Here is a 14,133-nt window from a genome sequence, read left to right on the forward strand (position 1 = left end):
AACCAACTGGGACTTCCCAGGTGGCGCTAGGGACAAAGAACCCCCCTGCCAGGGCAGGAGAGGTAGGAGACGTGGGTTCGATCCCTGGGTAGGGAAGATCCCCTGGAGGAGGCCGTGGCAACCCACTCTAGATTCTTGCCTGGAGAATCCCGTGGACAGAGGAGCCTGGCGGGCTACGGTCCCTGGGGTGGCAAAGAGTCGGACACGACCGAAGCGACAGCACAGCACAGAATAATGACCCAGCAAAACCAGTCCTGGGGAGGGTCAAGATGACGGAGTAGTAGGATGTGAAGCTCACCTTCTCCCACAAATACATCAAAAATACACGTCGAACAATTCTCGCAGGATATCTACTGAACGCTGGCAGAAGACTTCAGAGAGCGGAAAGGGCAGGCAAATCTCCATGCAACCGGGTAGAACAAAAGATAAAAAAAGTGAGAAAGGAATCGGGATGGGACCTGCACCCCGGGAGGGAGCTCTGCAGGAGGAAAGGTTCCCGCACCTCGGGAAGCCCCCGCACCGGCCTGGAGGTTGGTCAGAGCCTCAGAGGAGAACATGGCAGCCAGCCTGCGGCAGCCAGAGTAGATGAAGGGCTACACGGGCGGTCAGTGCTGCTGCCCTGCGCCTGAGACACAGGGCCCTGGCACAGGTCCAGGCTGGGCGCCGGGACGTGGGCTTTGACATCACACCTAGGGAGGACTGGGGTTGGCTGTGTGGGAACAGCTGGGATGGGGCTGGAATCGGGTGCACCCACAGCTAAGCGTGTACTAGGCCACGTTGCGTGGGGAGCGCATAAGGGGAGAGGCAGGCCCCCCTCCATTGTAGCCTTTCTCCCTATGTGCATACTCACAAAAAGCCAACTCAAAAAAAAAGAAGAAATATAAAAGACTTATGGAATAATACAAAGCATGCATAATAGGGATTTCAGAAGGGGAAGAAAGAGAAAAGGGGATCAAAAATTATTTCAAGAGATTATGGCTGAGAACTTCCCAAACCTACAGAAGGAAGCAGATATCCAGGTACAGGAAGCTCAGAGGGTCCCAAACAAAATAAACCCAAACAGACCTACACCGAGACATTTGTTGTTTAGTTGCTGAGTCATGTCCACTCTTTCACAGCCCCATGACTGTAGCCCGCCAGGCTCCTCTGTCCATGGGATTTCCCAGGCAAGAATACTGGAGTGGGTTGCCATTTTCTCCTCCAGGGGATCTTCCCAACCCAGGGATCGATCCCATGTTTCCTGCACTACAGGCAGATTCTTTACTGATGAGCCACCAGGGAAGCCCCAAGACATACTATAATTTAAAAAAATGGCAAAAGTTAAAGAGAGCTCAAGATAAAGAGAAATTCTAAAGGCAGCAAGAGAAAAACCGGCGGCTCAGTGATAAAGAACCTGCCTGCCAATGTAAGAGATGTGAGTTTGATCTCTGGGTCAGGAAGATCCCCTGGAGAAGGAAATGGCAACCCACTCCAGTGTTCCTGCCTAGGAAATCCCATGGACAGAGGAGCCTGGCAGGCTACAGTCCACAGGGTCACAAAGACAAGGACACAACTCAGCAACTAAACACAGATTTTAAGGGAACCCCCACCCCCAACAAGGCCGTCAGACAATTTCTCTACAGAAATGTTACAGGCCAGAGAGAAGTGGTAAGATAGATTCAAAGTCCTAAAAGGGAAAAATCTGCAAACTAGGATAGTCTATCCAGCAAGATTATCACTTAGAATAGACAGAGAACTTCTTAAATAAGCAAAAACTAAAAAACACAGCAATACTAAACCTATCCTAAAGGAAATGTTAATAAAGAGGAAATCACAATGGGAAAGTAAATCACATAAATAAGCCAGTAAATAGACTTTTTAAGAAATCTAAAAATCTTCTCTGACACTGATAACCACAGTGAATGGAGGATGAACATGAAGATGTAAAAGAGGAAATCAAAATCATAAGACATGGGGAAGGAGAGTAAGAAAACAGATTATTCCCCCCCGACAATGTGTTTGAGCCGATATGACTATCAGTCTAAGACAAGCAGATACAGGAAGGGGTTAACATACTTGAAAACCAGGGTAAACACAAATCAAAAACATACAACAGATTCACAAGAACCAAAACGGAGAGAACATAAACAATACAGAAGAAAATCATCACACCACAAAAGAAAAAACAAATAGGGACAAAGAAGAAACATAAAATCAAAGGGAAAACAAGACTTAAAATGGCAATAAATACATATCTATCAATAATTACCTTAAATGTCAATGGACTAAATCCTGCAATTAAAAGACACAGAGTGGAACTGGATTAAAAAAAAAAAACAAACAAGAGCCTACAATACACTGGTCACAAAAGACCCACTTTAGGGCAAAGGACACATATAGATGGAAAATGGGGATAGAAAAAGATACTTCATGCAAACGGAAGTGACGAGAAAGCAGGGGTTGCAATACTAATATCAGACAAAATAGACTTTACAACAAAGGACATACAGAAAGATAAAGAAGGACACTATATGATGATAAAAGGGCCAATAGAAGATTTTACACTCGTCAACACGAGTGCACCTACTATATGGGGGCACCCATACACAAAACAAATACTAACAGACATAGAGGCAGAAACTGACAGAAATCCAGTTAACAGTAGGAGACTTTAGCATCCCACTCACATCAGTGAACAAATCTTCTGAACAGAAAATCAACAAAGTAACAGAGACACTAAATGATACAAAAAGAACAGTTAAGACTTATTTGGTATTTTTAGAACATTAAACCCAAAAAGTACCCAGAATACACATTCTTTTCAACTGCGCATGGAACATTCTCTAGGATTCACCACATACCAGGGTACAAAACAAGCCTCAACACATTTAAGAGCGTGGAAATTGTCTCGAGCATCTTTCCTGACCAAAATGGCATGAAACTGGAAACTAATCATAGAGAAAGAAATGAGAAAGAAGCAAAATGGTTACACGGGGACTAAACGACCAGCCACTAAAAACCCAGTGGGTCAACGATGAGATCAAGGAGGAGACTGGGAAATACCTTGAGACAGAGTAAAATCAGGCACAGCCGCACAGGACCTGTGAGATGCGGGAAAAGCAGTTCCTAGAGGAAAGGTCACAGCAACACAGGCCTTCCCCAAAAGAAGAAAGATCTCAAATAAACAACCTAATTTATCACTTAAAAGAATTAGAAAAAGAACTAACAACAGCTAAAAGCTAAAAGGAAGGAAGTAACAAATGTCAGAGAGGAAATAAATGAGATTAAAAAAAAAATAGATAAACTCAGTAAAAACCAAAAACTGGTTCTTTGAAAGGATAAACACAATTGACAAACCTCGAGCCAGGCTCACCAAGCTGAAGAGAGCGACGACCCAAATCAACAAAACAAGAAATGAAAACGGAGACACGACAGAAGTGCATAGCAGAATACTACGAACAATTATGTGCCAACAAAGCTGACGGTGCAGAAGAAACGTGTAAGTTTTTAGAAACACACAGCCCATCAAAACTGAATCAAGAAGAAATAATCTGACCACCAGAAGTGAAATACGGTCTGTAATTTAAAAACTCCCCACAAAGAAAAGTCCGGGACGAGAGGGCTTCAAAGGTAAATTTTACCAAACATGAAAAGAAGAACTGATTCCAATCCTTAAGTGAAGTGAAAGTCAAGTGAAAGTCGCTCAGTCGTGTCTGACTCTTTGTGACCCCATGGACTAACCAGTCCGTGGAATTCTCCAGGGCAGAATACTGGAGTGGGTAGCTTTTTCCTTCTCCAGGGGATCTTCCCAACCCAGGGATCAAACCCAGGCCTCCCACATTGCAGGCAGATTCTTTACCAGCTGAGCCACCAGGGAAGCCCAATCCTTCTCAACCTCTTCCAAAAACATGGAGAGGAAGCAACACTCCCAAAGACATTCTATGAAACCATCATCACCCTGATACCAAAACCAGATAGAGACATCATGGAAAAAAAAAAAGAAGAAAATTATAGGCCAGTATCTTTGATGAATACAGATGCAAAAATTTCAACAAAATATTAACTGAATCCAACAACACATAAAAAGATCACACACTGCATCCAAGTGATATTCATCCCAAGTTCACAAAGATGGCTCAACATATGCAAAATCAATCAGTGGGATAAGCCACATAAAGACAAAAACACATGATCATCATTTATTAGATGCAGAAAAAGCATTTGACAAAATTCAATATCCATTCATTTTTTTTTTTTTTTAAAAAGCTCTTACTAAAGTGGGTATAGAGGGAACACATCTCAGTATAATGAAAGCCATTTATGGCAAGTGAAAGTGTTAGTTGCTCAGTCTGTCTGACTCTTTGTGATCTCATGGACTGTAGCCCACCAGGCTCCCCTGTCCATGGAATTCTCCAGGCAAGAATACTGGAGTGGGTTGCCATGCCCTCCTCCAGGGGATCTTTCCAGGGACTGAACCCACGTCTCTACTGTCTTCTGCATTGGCAGGTAGATTCTTTACTGTGAGTGCCACCTGGGGAATCCATTTACGACAAATCCAAAGGGAACGTAACACTAACTGGTGAAAAGCTGAAAGCGTTCCCCTTAATATCTGGAAGAAGATAAGGATGCCCACTCTCACCTCTTCTTTATGGTATTGGAAGTGCTCGAGTGCTAGCCACAGCAAAAACAAGGGAAAGAAACAAAAGATATTCAAATTGGGAAGGAAAAAATAAGATTGCTATTATATGCAGATAATACAATACTATATATAGAAAAGGCTAAAGACCTCACACAAAAACTACTAAAACTGGTAAATTCAGCACAGTAGCAGGATACAAGATTAACATACAGAAATTGACTGTACTTCTTTACACAAATAAGAAATATCATAAAGGGGATGAAGGGGAAAAAAAAAACAACACCTCTTAAAATCACATCCTCGCCGCCCCCCCCCCAAAATAAAATAGTTTGGAATAAACCTGATCAAGGAAGTGAAACACACACACTGAGAACTATAAAACATTAATAAAGGAAATTCAAGATGCCTCATATCCCTGCTCTTGGACTGGAAGAATATTGTTAAAATGTCCATACTAACCAAAGTAATATACAGATTTAATGTGATGCCTATCAAGTTACCCATGACATCTTTTCACATAATTAGAACAAATAATCCGAAAATTTAAACAGAATCATAAAAGACCCAGAATTGCCAAAGCAATCCAGAAGAAAAAGAACAAAGCTGGAGGCATAACCCTCCCAGACTTCAGCTAACACTACAAAGCTACGGTAATCAAAACAGTGTGGTATTGGAACAAAACCAGACATATGGATCAATGGAACAGAATAGACAGCCCAGAGATAAAGCCACACGTCTGTGGCAAATCAATACTTGACAGGGGGCAATGATATACAACAGGAAGAAGACCGCTTCTTCAGCAAGTGGTGTGGGGAAAGCCAGAGAGCCTCATGTAAATCAATGATGCTGGAACACACCATCCCACCAGACATAAAAATAAACTCAAAATGGATTGAAGACTTAAATATAATACATGGCACCATAAAAATCCTAGAAGATATCATAGGCAAGACATTCTCTGACATAAGTTATACCAATGTTTTCTTAGGTCAATTTCTCAAGGCAATAGAAATAAAAAATAAATAAATGGGATCTAATCAAACTTAAAAACTCAAGCTTTTGCACAGCAAAGGAAACCACAAACAAACGAAAAGACAACCTAAAGAATGGGATAAAATATCTGTGAACAATGCAACTGACAAGGGCTTGATTTACAAAATATATAAGCAGCTCACAAAACAACAAAAAGCCAAACAACCCAACTGAAAAATGGGCATAAGACCTAAACAAACATTTTTCCAAAAAAGAAATACAGATGGCCAATAGGCACATGAAAAGATGCTCATCGCAGCTAATTATTAGAGAAGTGCAAATCAAAACTACAATGAACTATCACCTCTCATCAGTCAGAATGGCCGTCATTAAAAAGTCTATCAATATCAAATGCTGGAGAATGGCATGGAGAAAAGGGAGTTCTCCTACACTGTTGGTGGGAAAATAAGCTGGTGCAGCCACTGTGAAAAACACTTACGGAGGTTCCTCAGAAAACTTAAAATAGAATAACCATATGCTATAGCAATCCCATTCCTGGGCATATATCTGAACAAAGCTATAATTTAAAAAGATACACATAAACCTATATTCACAGCAGCACTATTCATAACAGCCAAGACATGGAAACAACCTAAATGTTAATTGACAGATGAATAAAGAAGATGTGTGTGTGTGTGTGTGTGTGTGTGTGTGTGTGTGTGTGTGTGTGTGTGTGTGTGTGATGGAATACTACTCACTCATAAAAAAGATGCCATTTGCAGCAACATAGCTGGAAGTAGAGATACTATACTAAGTAAGTAATTCAGAAAGACAAAGACCATATGGTATCACTTATATGTGGAATCTAAAATATGACAAAATGAACCACCTATAAATCCCAATCAGACTCATGGACACAGAGAGCAGACTGCTGGCCCCCAAAGCCGAGGGAGCTGGGAGGGGATGGGGCGGGAGGCTGGGGTGAGCAGATGTGAGCTTTATACAGAGAATGGGTCAACAACAAGGTCCTACTGCATAGTGCAGAGAACTATATTCAGCACCCTATGATAAACCACAACAGAAAAGAATATATACAAAAGAATGTATGTTAATGTATGTATAAATGAATCACTTTGCTGTACAACAGAAATTAACACACTGCAAATCAACTATACTTCAATAAAAAATACTGATCAGAAAAAAAAAGAAACAATCTCATGTACAACTGCATCAAAAAGAATAGCTGAAAAAGAATAAAATACCTAAGAACAAATGTAACCAAGGAAGTGAAAGACTTGTGCACTGAAAAAGACAAGATATCAAAGAAAGAAAGCTGAAGAAGACACAAATAAATGGAAACATTTCCTGATCATGGACTGCAATTGATACTGTGAGAATGCCCATACTACCCAAAGCAATTTACAGATACAACGCAATCCCTATCAAAATTCCCACGGCATTTTTAATGAAACAGGACAAACAATTCTAAAATTTGTATGAAACCACAAAAGACCCCAAATAACCAATGTAATCTTGAGAAAGAAGAACAAAGCTGGAGGTATCATGTTCTCTGATTTCAAACTCGATTACAAAGTGATAGTAATTAAGATAGTATGCTGCTGCTGCTAAGTCGCTTCAGTTGTGTCTGACTCTGTGCGACCCCACAGACGGCAGCCCACCAGGCTCTGCCGTCCCTGGGATTCTCCAGGCAAGAATACTGGAGTGGGTTGCCATTTCCTTCTCCAGTGCATGAAAGGGAAAAGTGAAAGTGAAGTCATTCAGTCGTGTCCGACTCTTAGCGACCTCATGGACTGTAGCCTACCAGGCTCCCCCGTCCATGGGATTTTCCAGGCAAGAGTACTGGAGTGGGGTGCCATTGCCTTCTCCTAGTTCTGGTTTAAAAACAGACACACAGATCAGTGGACCAGGCCATAGCCTAGAAATAAACCCACTCCATCTATGGTCAGTTAATTTACAACAGAGGAGCCAAGAATGTAAAATGGAAAAGACAGTCTCTTCAATAAATTGCATTTGGAAAAACTGACATCCACATTAAAAACAAACAAACAAAAGACTAAAACTAGACCACTATCTTACACCATACACAAAGCTTAACTCAAATGGATTTAGACTTAAACGTAAGACTTGAGACCAGGACTTCCTTGGTGGTCTAGGTGCTAAGACTCCACACTCCCAATGCAGGCGGCATGGGTTTGACGCCTGGTCGAGGAACTAGACCTCACCAGCCACAATTAAAAGATGGCGCGTGCCGCAGCTAAGAACCAGTGCGGCCAGACAAACAAACAAAACTGAGTGTATTTTATGAAACCATAAAACTCCTAGAAGAAAACACAGGCAGTAAACTCCGTGACACAAGTATCTGCGATGCTTTTTTGATTCTATTTATTAAAAATTTTTCGGTGATGATATTTTAAATCTAATACCAAACGTACAAGTAACAAAAGTAAAAATAAACAAGTGGAACTACATCAAACTATAAAGCTTCTGCATGGCAAATGTAACCATGGACAAAATGAAAAGGCAACATACCGAATGGGAGACAATATCTGCAAATCATGTATCTGATAAGGGGTTAATATCCAAAACATATAAAGAACACACCACTCAACAGCAAAAAACCCCCAAACAATTTGATTAAAATATGGGCAGGAGATATGAACACAGATTTTTTTTTTTTCCAAGGAAGACATACAGATGGCCAACAGGTTCATGAAAAGATGCCCAACGTCTCTAAACAGTAGGAAATGCAAATCCAAACCACCAGGAGTTACCACCTCATACCTGTTAGGATGGCTATATCAAAACGACAGAAATAACAAGGGTCGGTAAGGATGTGGACAAAGGAGAACTCTGGTGTACTGCTGGGAGAATGTCAACGGGTGCAGCCACTACGGGAAACAGTGTGAGGTTCCATCAAAAAATTAAACACAGAACTACCATTTGAGGGATCCCCTGGTGGTCCAGTAGTTAAGACTTCACGTTCCAACACAGAGGGTGTGGGCTCCATCCCTGCTTGGGGAGTTAAGATCCCATATGCGACTTGGCCAAAAAAAAAAACAAAACCCGCCAAAACAGAAAACAGAAACAATGCTATAACAAACTCAATGAACACTTTAAAAATGGCCCACATTAAAAAAAAAAAAGAACTACCATTTAAGCCAGCAATTCCACTTGTGGGTATTTCTCCAAAGAAAATGAAAACACTATTTCGAAAATACATATGCATTCACTGCATTCCTGCCCCACATTCACTGCAGCACCATCTGTAACAGCCAAGATATGGAAAACAATTTATGCGTCCATCACGGATGAAAGGGTAAAGGAACTGTGATAACACACACACACTCCAAGATACTAGGTCCCCACAAAAACTATATAAAAAGGCAAAAAGATATGACACCGACAGATGAGCCCCCAGATTGGAGTGTCCAACATGCTACCGGGGAAGGGCGGAGGACGGCTACTAAGAGCTCCGGAAAGGATGAAGCGGCTGGGCCAGAGCGGAACCACATTCAGGGTGATGTGTGGTGATGAAAGTGAAGTCCGATGCTGCAAAGAACAGTCCTGCATAGCATCCTGGAATGTTAGGTCCATGCATCAAGGTAAACTGGACGTGGTGAAGCAGGAGGTGGCAAGAGTGAACATCGACATCTTAGGAATCAGTGAACTAAAATGGAGGGGAATGGGTGAAGTTAATTCAGATGACCATTATATCTACTACTGTGGGCAAGAATCCCACAGAAGAAATGGAGTAGCCCTCAGAGTCAACAAAGGAGTCTGAAATGCAGTACTTGGATGCAGCTTCAAAAATGACAGAATGATTTCAGTTCGCTTCCAGGGCAAACCATCAATCCAAGTCTGATGCCGAAGAAGTTGAAGTTGATCAGTTCTATGAAGACCTAGAAGACCTCTTAGAACTAACACCAAAAAAAGATGACCTATTCATCATAGGGAACTGGAATGCAAAAGCAGGAAGTCAAGAGATAACTGGAGTATCAACAGGCGAGTTTGGCCTTGGAGTACAGAATGAAGCAGGGCAAAGGCTAACAGAATTCTGCTAAGAGAGCGCACTGGTCACAGCTAACACCCTTTTTCAACAACACAAGAGACAATTTTACATATGGACATCACCAAATGGTCAATACCAAAATCAGATTGATTACATTCTTTGTAGCCAGAGATGGAGAAGCTGTATACAGTCTGCAAAAACAAGACCTGGAGCTGACTATGGCTCATACCATCAGCTCCTTGTAGCAAAACTCAGGATTAAACTAAAGAAAGTGGAGAGAACCACCAGGCCAGTCAGGTATGACTTAAATCAAATCCCCTATGAATATACAGTAGAGGTGACAAATAGATTCAAGGGATTAGATCTAGTAAACAGATTCCCTGAAGAACGATGGACAGGGGTCTATAATACTGTACAGGAGGCAGCGAACAAAACCATCCCAAAGAAAAAGAAATGCAAGAAGGCAACGTGGTTGTCTGAGGCTTTACAGATAGCTAAGGAAAGAAGAGAAGTGAAAAGGAAGGGAGAAAGGGAAAGGTACACCCAACTAAACACAGAGTTCCCGAGTACAGCAAGGAGAGACAAGGCCTTCTTCAATGAACAATGCAAAGAAAGAGGAAAACAACAGAGAAGGTAAGACGAGAGATCTCTTCAAGAAAAGCAGAAATATCAGAGAAATGTTTCATCCAAAGATGGGCACAATAAAGGACAGAAACGGTAAAGACCTAACAGAAGCAGAAAAGATCAAGAGGTAGAAAGAATACACAGAAGAACTGTACAAAAAAGATCTCAATGACCCAGATAACCACAATGGTATAGTCTCTCACTCAGAACCAGACATTCTGGAATGTGAAGTCAAGTGGGCCTTGGGAAGCACTGCTGTCAATAAAGCTAGAGGAGGTGATGGAATTCCAGCAGAGCTATTTAGAATCCTAAAAGATGGTGCTATCAAAGTGCTGCACTTAATAGGTCAGCAAATCTGGAAAACCCAGCAGTGGCCACAGGACTGGAAATGGTCAATTCTCACTCAAATTCCCAAGAAGGGCAGTACTAAAGAATGTTCAAACCACTGGAGAATTGCATTCATCTCCCATGCTAGTAAAGCATGCTCAAAATCCTCCAAGCTAGGCTTCAGCATTATGTGAACCGAGAACTTCCAGATGTTCAAGCTGGGTTTAGAAAAAGCAGAGGAACCAGAGATCAAATTGTCAACATTCGCTGGATCACAGAAGAAGCAAAGAATTACAGAAAAACACCTACCTCTGTTTCAATGACTACGCTAAAGCCTTTAACTGTGTGGATCATAACAAACTGTGGAAAACTCTTAAAGAGATGGGAATACCAGACCATCTTACCTGTCTCCTGAGAAACCTGTATGCAGGTCAAGAAGCAACAGTTAGAATCCTGTATGGAATAACTGACTGGCTCAGAATTGAGAAAAGAGTACAACAAAGCTGTTCATTGTTACCCTGTTTATTTAACTTATACACAGAGCACATCACGCAAAATGCCAGGCTGGGTGAGTTACAAGCTGGAATCAAGACTGCTGGGAGAAACATCAACAATCTCAGATGAGATATGCAGATGATACCACTCAAATGGCAGAAAGCAAAGAGGAACTAAAGAGCCTTTAGAGGAGGATGAAGGAGGAGAGTGAAAAAGCCGGCTTAAAACTCAATATTAAAAAAACTAAGATCATGGCATCCGGTCCCATCACTTCATGGCAACTAGAAAGGGAAAAGGTGGAAGCATGACAGATTTCCTCTTCTTAAGCTCTAAAATCACTGCAGATGGTGACTGTAGCCATAAAATTAGTAGACAATTGCTTCTTGGCAGGAAAGCTATGACAAACCTATACAGAGTATTAAAAAGCAGAGATATCACTTTGCTAACAAGTGAAAGTCACTCAGTTGTGTCCAACTCTTTGTGACCCCATGGACTGCGTAGTCCATGTATTCTCCAGGCCAGAATACTAGAGTGGGTAGCTGTTCCCTTCTCCAGGGTATCTTTCCAACCCAGGGATCGAACCCAGGTCTCCTGCATTGCAGGAAGATTCTTTACCAGCTGAGCCACAAAGGAAGCCCAAGAATACTAGAGTGGGTAGCTTATCTCTTCTCCAGCAGATCTTCTCGACCCAGGAATCAAACCCAGGTCTCCTGGATTGCAGGTGGATTCTTTACCAACTGAGCTATCAGGGAAGGCCAATAAAGGTCCATATAGTCAAAGCTATGGTTTTCCAGCGGTCATGTACCGATGTGAGAGTTGGACCATAAAGAAGGTTGAGTGCCAAAGAATTAATGTTTTTGAATTCTGGTGCTGGAGAAGACTCTTGAGAGTCCCTTGGACAGCAAGGAGATCAAACCAGTCAATCCTAAAGGAAATCAACCCTGAATATTCATTGGAAGGACTGATGCTGAAGCTCCAATACTTTGGAAAAGACCCTGATGATGAGAAAGACTGAGGGTAGGAGAAGGGGGTGAGAGAGGATGAGATGGCTGAATGGCAGGATGGCATCACCAACTCAATGGACATGAGTTTGAGGAAACTCTGGGAGATGGGGTCGCAAAGAGTCAGACATGACTTAGCAACGGAACAATAACAAATCTGTCTTGTGTCAATCTGATTATTAGAGCAGCCACAAGAACCTAGAAGAGCAGACTTTTCCTCCTCAACACTATATAAAGTACACAGCAAAGCATGGGGGGGGTGTGTGTGGAATAAACCAGAATAATGGAGAACTTTGAAGTTACCAAAGTTTTGAAGGAAACTCTGAAGTTCCTTGGTTCCAAATAGGGAAAGGAGTACGTCAAGGCTGTATATTGTCACCCTGCTTATTTAACTTATATGCAGAGTACATCATGAGAAACGCTGGGCTGGAGGAAGCAAAAGCTGGAATCAAGATTGCCAGGAGAAATATCAATAACCTCAGATATGCATATGACACCATCCTTATGGCAAAAAGTGAAGAAGAATTAAAGAGCCTCCTGTTGAAAGTGAAAGAGGAGAGTGAAAAAGTTGGCTTAAAGCTCAACATTCAGGAAACTAAGATCATGGCATCTGGTCCCATCACTTCATGGCAAATACATGGGGAAACAGTGCAAACAGTGACAGACTTTATTTTTTGGGCTCCAAAATCACTGCAGATGGTGACTGCAGCCATGAAATTAAAAGACGCTACACCTTGGAAGAAAAGTTATGACCAACCTAGACAGCATATTAAAAAGCAGAGACATCACTTTGCCAACAACAGTCCGTCTAGTCAAGGCTATGGTTTTTCCAGTAGTCGTGTATGGATGTGAGAGCTGGACTATAACGAAAGCTGAGCGCCTAATAATTGATGCTTTCGAACTGTGGCGTTGAAAAGAAGACTCTTGAGAGTCCCTTGGATTGCAAGGAGATCCAGCCAGTCCATCCTAAAGGAAATCAGTCCTGAATATTCACTGGAAGGACTGATGCTGAAGCTGAATCTCCAATACTTTGGCCACCTGATGCTAAGAGCTGACTCACTTGAAAAGACCCTGATGCTGGGAAAGATTGAAGGCAGGAGGAGAAGGGGACGACAGAGGATGAGATGGCTGGATGGCATCACTGACTCGATGGACACGAGTTTGAGTAAGCTCCAGGAGTTGGTGATGGACAGGGAAGCCTGGCGTGCTGCAGTCCATGGGGTCACAACTAGTCGTACACGACTGAGTGACTAAACTGAAGCTGAAGTTACCAAAGACAAAGGTTTGAAACCTGGTTCTATGCACATCTAGAAACTCTATTTCTTTGAGACTCGGCGCCCGATCGGGACCCTAGCCTGGCTGAGATGTTCATGTCCATAAAGAGAGCTTAAGCCCGTGTCAGGCACAGAGCAGTTCAATTAATTAATCATTGTATGAGACTCGTGAAGATGACTATCACGTGTGCAGGCTGCGGCCCTGGTGCGAGCAAAACCACTGATGACCAATATTAGCATAATGTTCAAATCGAACACGGGTACCGCGCTTACCACGCGCCAGACACTGTTTGGAATGGTACAACCATTTACTAATCCACTGAACCCTCGAAACAAGCCTGTATAGGTACTATTACTATTTTCACGCCCATCGGCCACGCAGCTGCAATTGCCATAAGAGACGTTATTGCGTGCTTATTACAATAATGAGCTCTTTACCTCCGTTAACTCCAACTATAACCCTTAAACCCCGAGCTTTAAAGGGGACAAATGGCGAGACTGGGGCTCGGGGAGGCTCCCACGGGCGTGAAGTCTGGACCCAGGACCGAGTCCGTCCTTACCTGGCCTCCTGGATGCGACGAAGCACGACTCCGCCGTCCACCTCGGGCTCGGCTCCCGTGGTCCCGGCGGCCGCTGCAGCCTCCCTCCGCTTCGGACGCCGGGCCGCCGAGCGCCTTCTCCGCGGAGACGCCGCCAGCCAGGTTTCCCGCGCCGCCGCCGCCGCCGCCGCCGCCATGGGCTTCCGACGTCACGGCGCGCTCGACCCTACGTCATCGGCGCGCGCCAGCCCTG

The 14,133-nt window shown here is 42.8% G+C and overlaps 1 protein-coding gene across 8 annotated transcripts in view; it reads right to left on the bottom strand.

Moving 5' to 3' along the window:
- SRRD (SRR1 domain containing) overlaps positions 1-14,102 on the bottom strand; it is a 24,631-nt gene extending 10,529 nt beyond the window's left edge. For all 8 annotated transcript variants that reach the window (XR_014069061.1, XR_014069060.1, XR_014069059.1 and 5 more), the window contains exon 1: positions 13,902-14,102. Coding sequence is in view for 3 of the 8 variants with exons in the window: in XM_081542921.1 (XP_081399047.1) it covers positions 13,902-14,077 (176 nt within the window). In the remaining 5 variants the exon portion in view is untranslated. The remainder of the gene's footprint in view (positions 1-13,901) is intronic.
- Between the last annotated feature and the right edge of the window lie 31 nt (positions 14,103-14,133).

The sequence above is a fragment of the Giraffa tippelskirchi genome, chromosome 11 (genome assembly GCF_054371585.1).
Source record: "Giraffa tippelskirchi isolate mGirTip1 chromosome 11, T2T-mGirTip1v1.2.pri, whole genome shotgun sequence".
Classification (NCBI taxonomy): domain Eukaryota; kingdom Metazoa; phylum Chordata; class Mammalia; order Artiodactyla; family Giraffidae; genus Giraffa; species Giraffa tippelskirchi.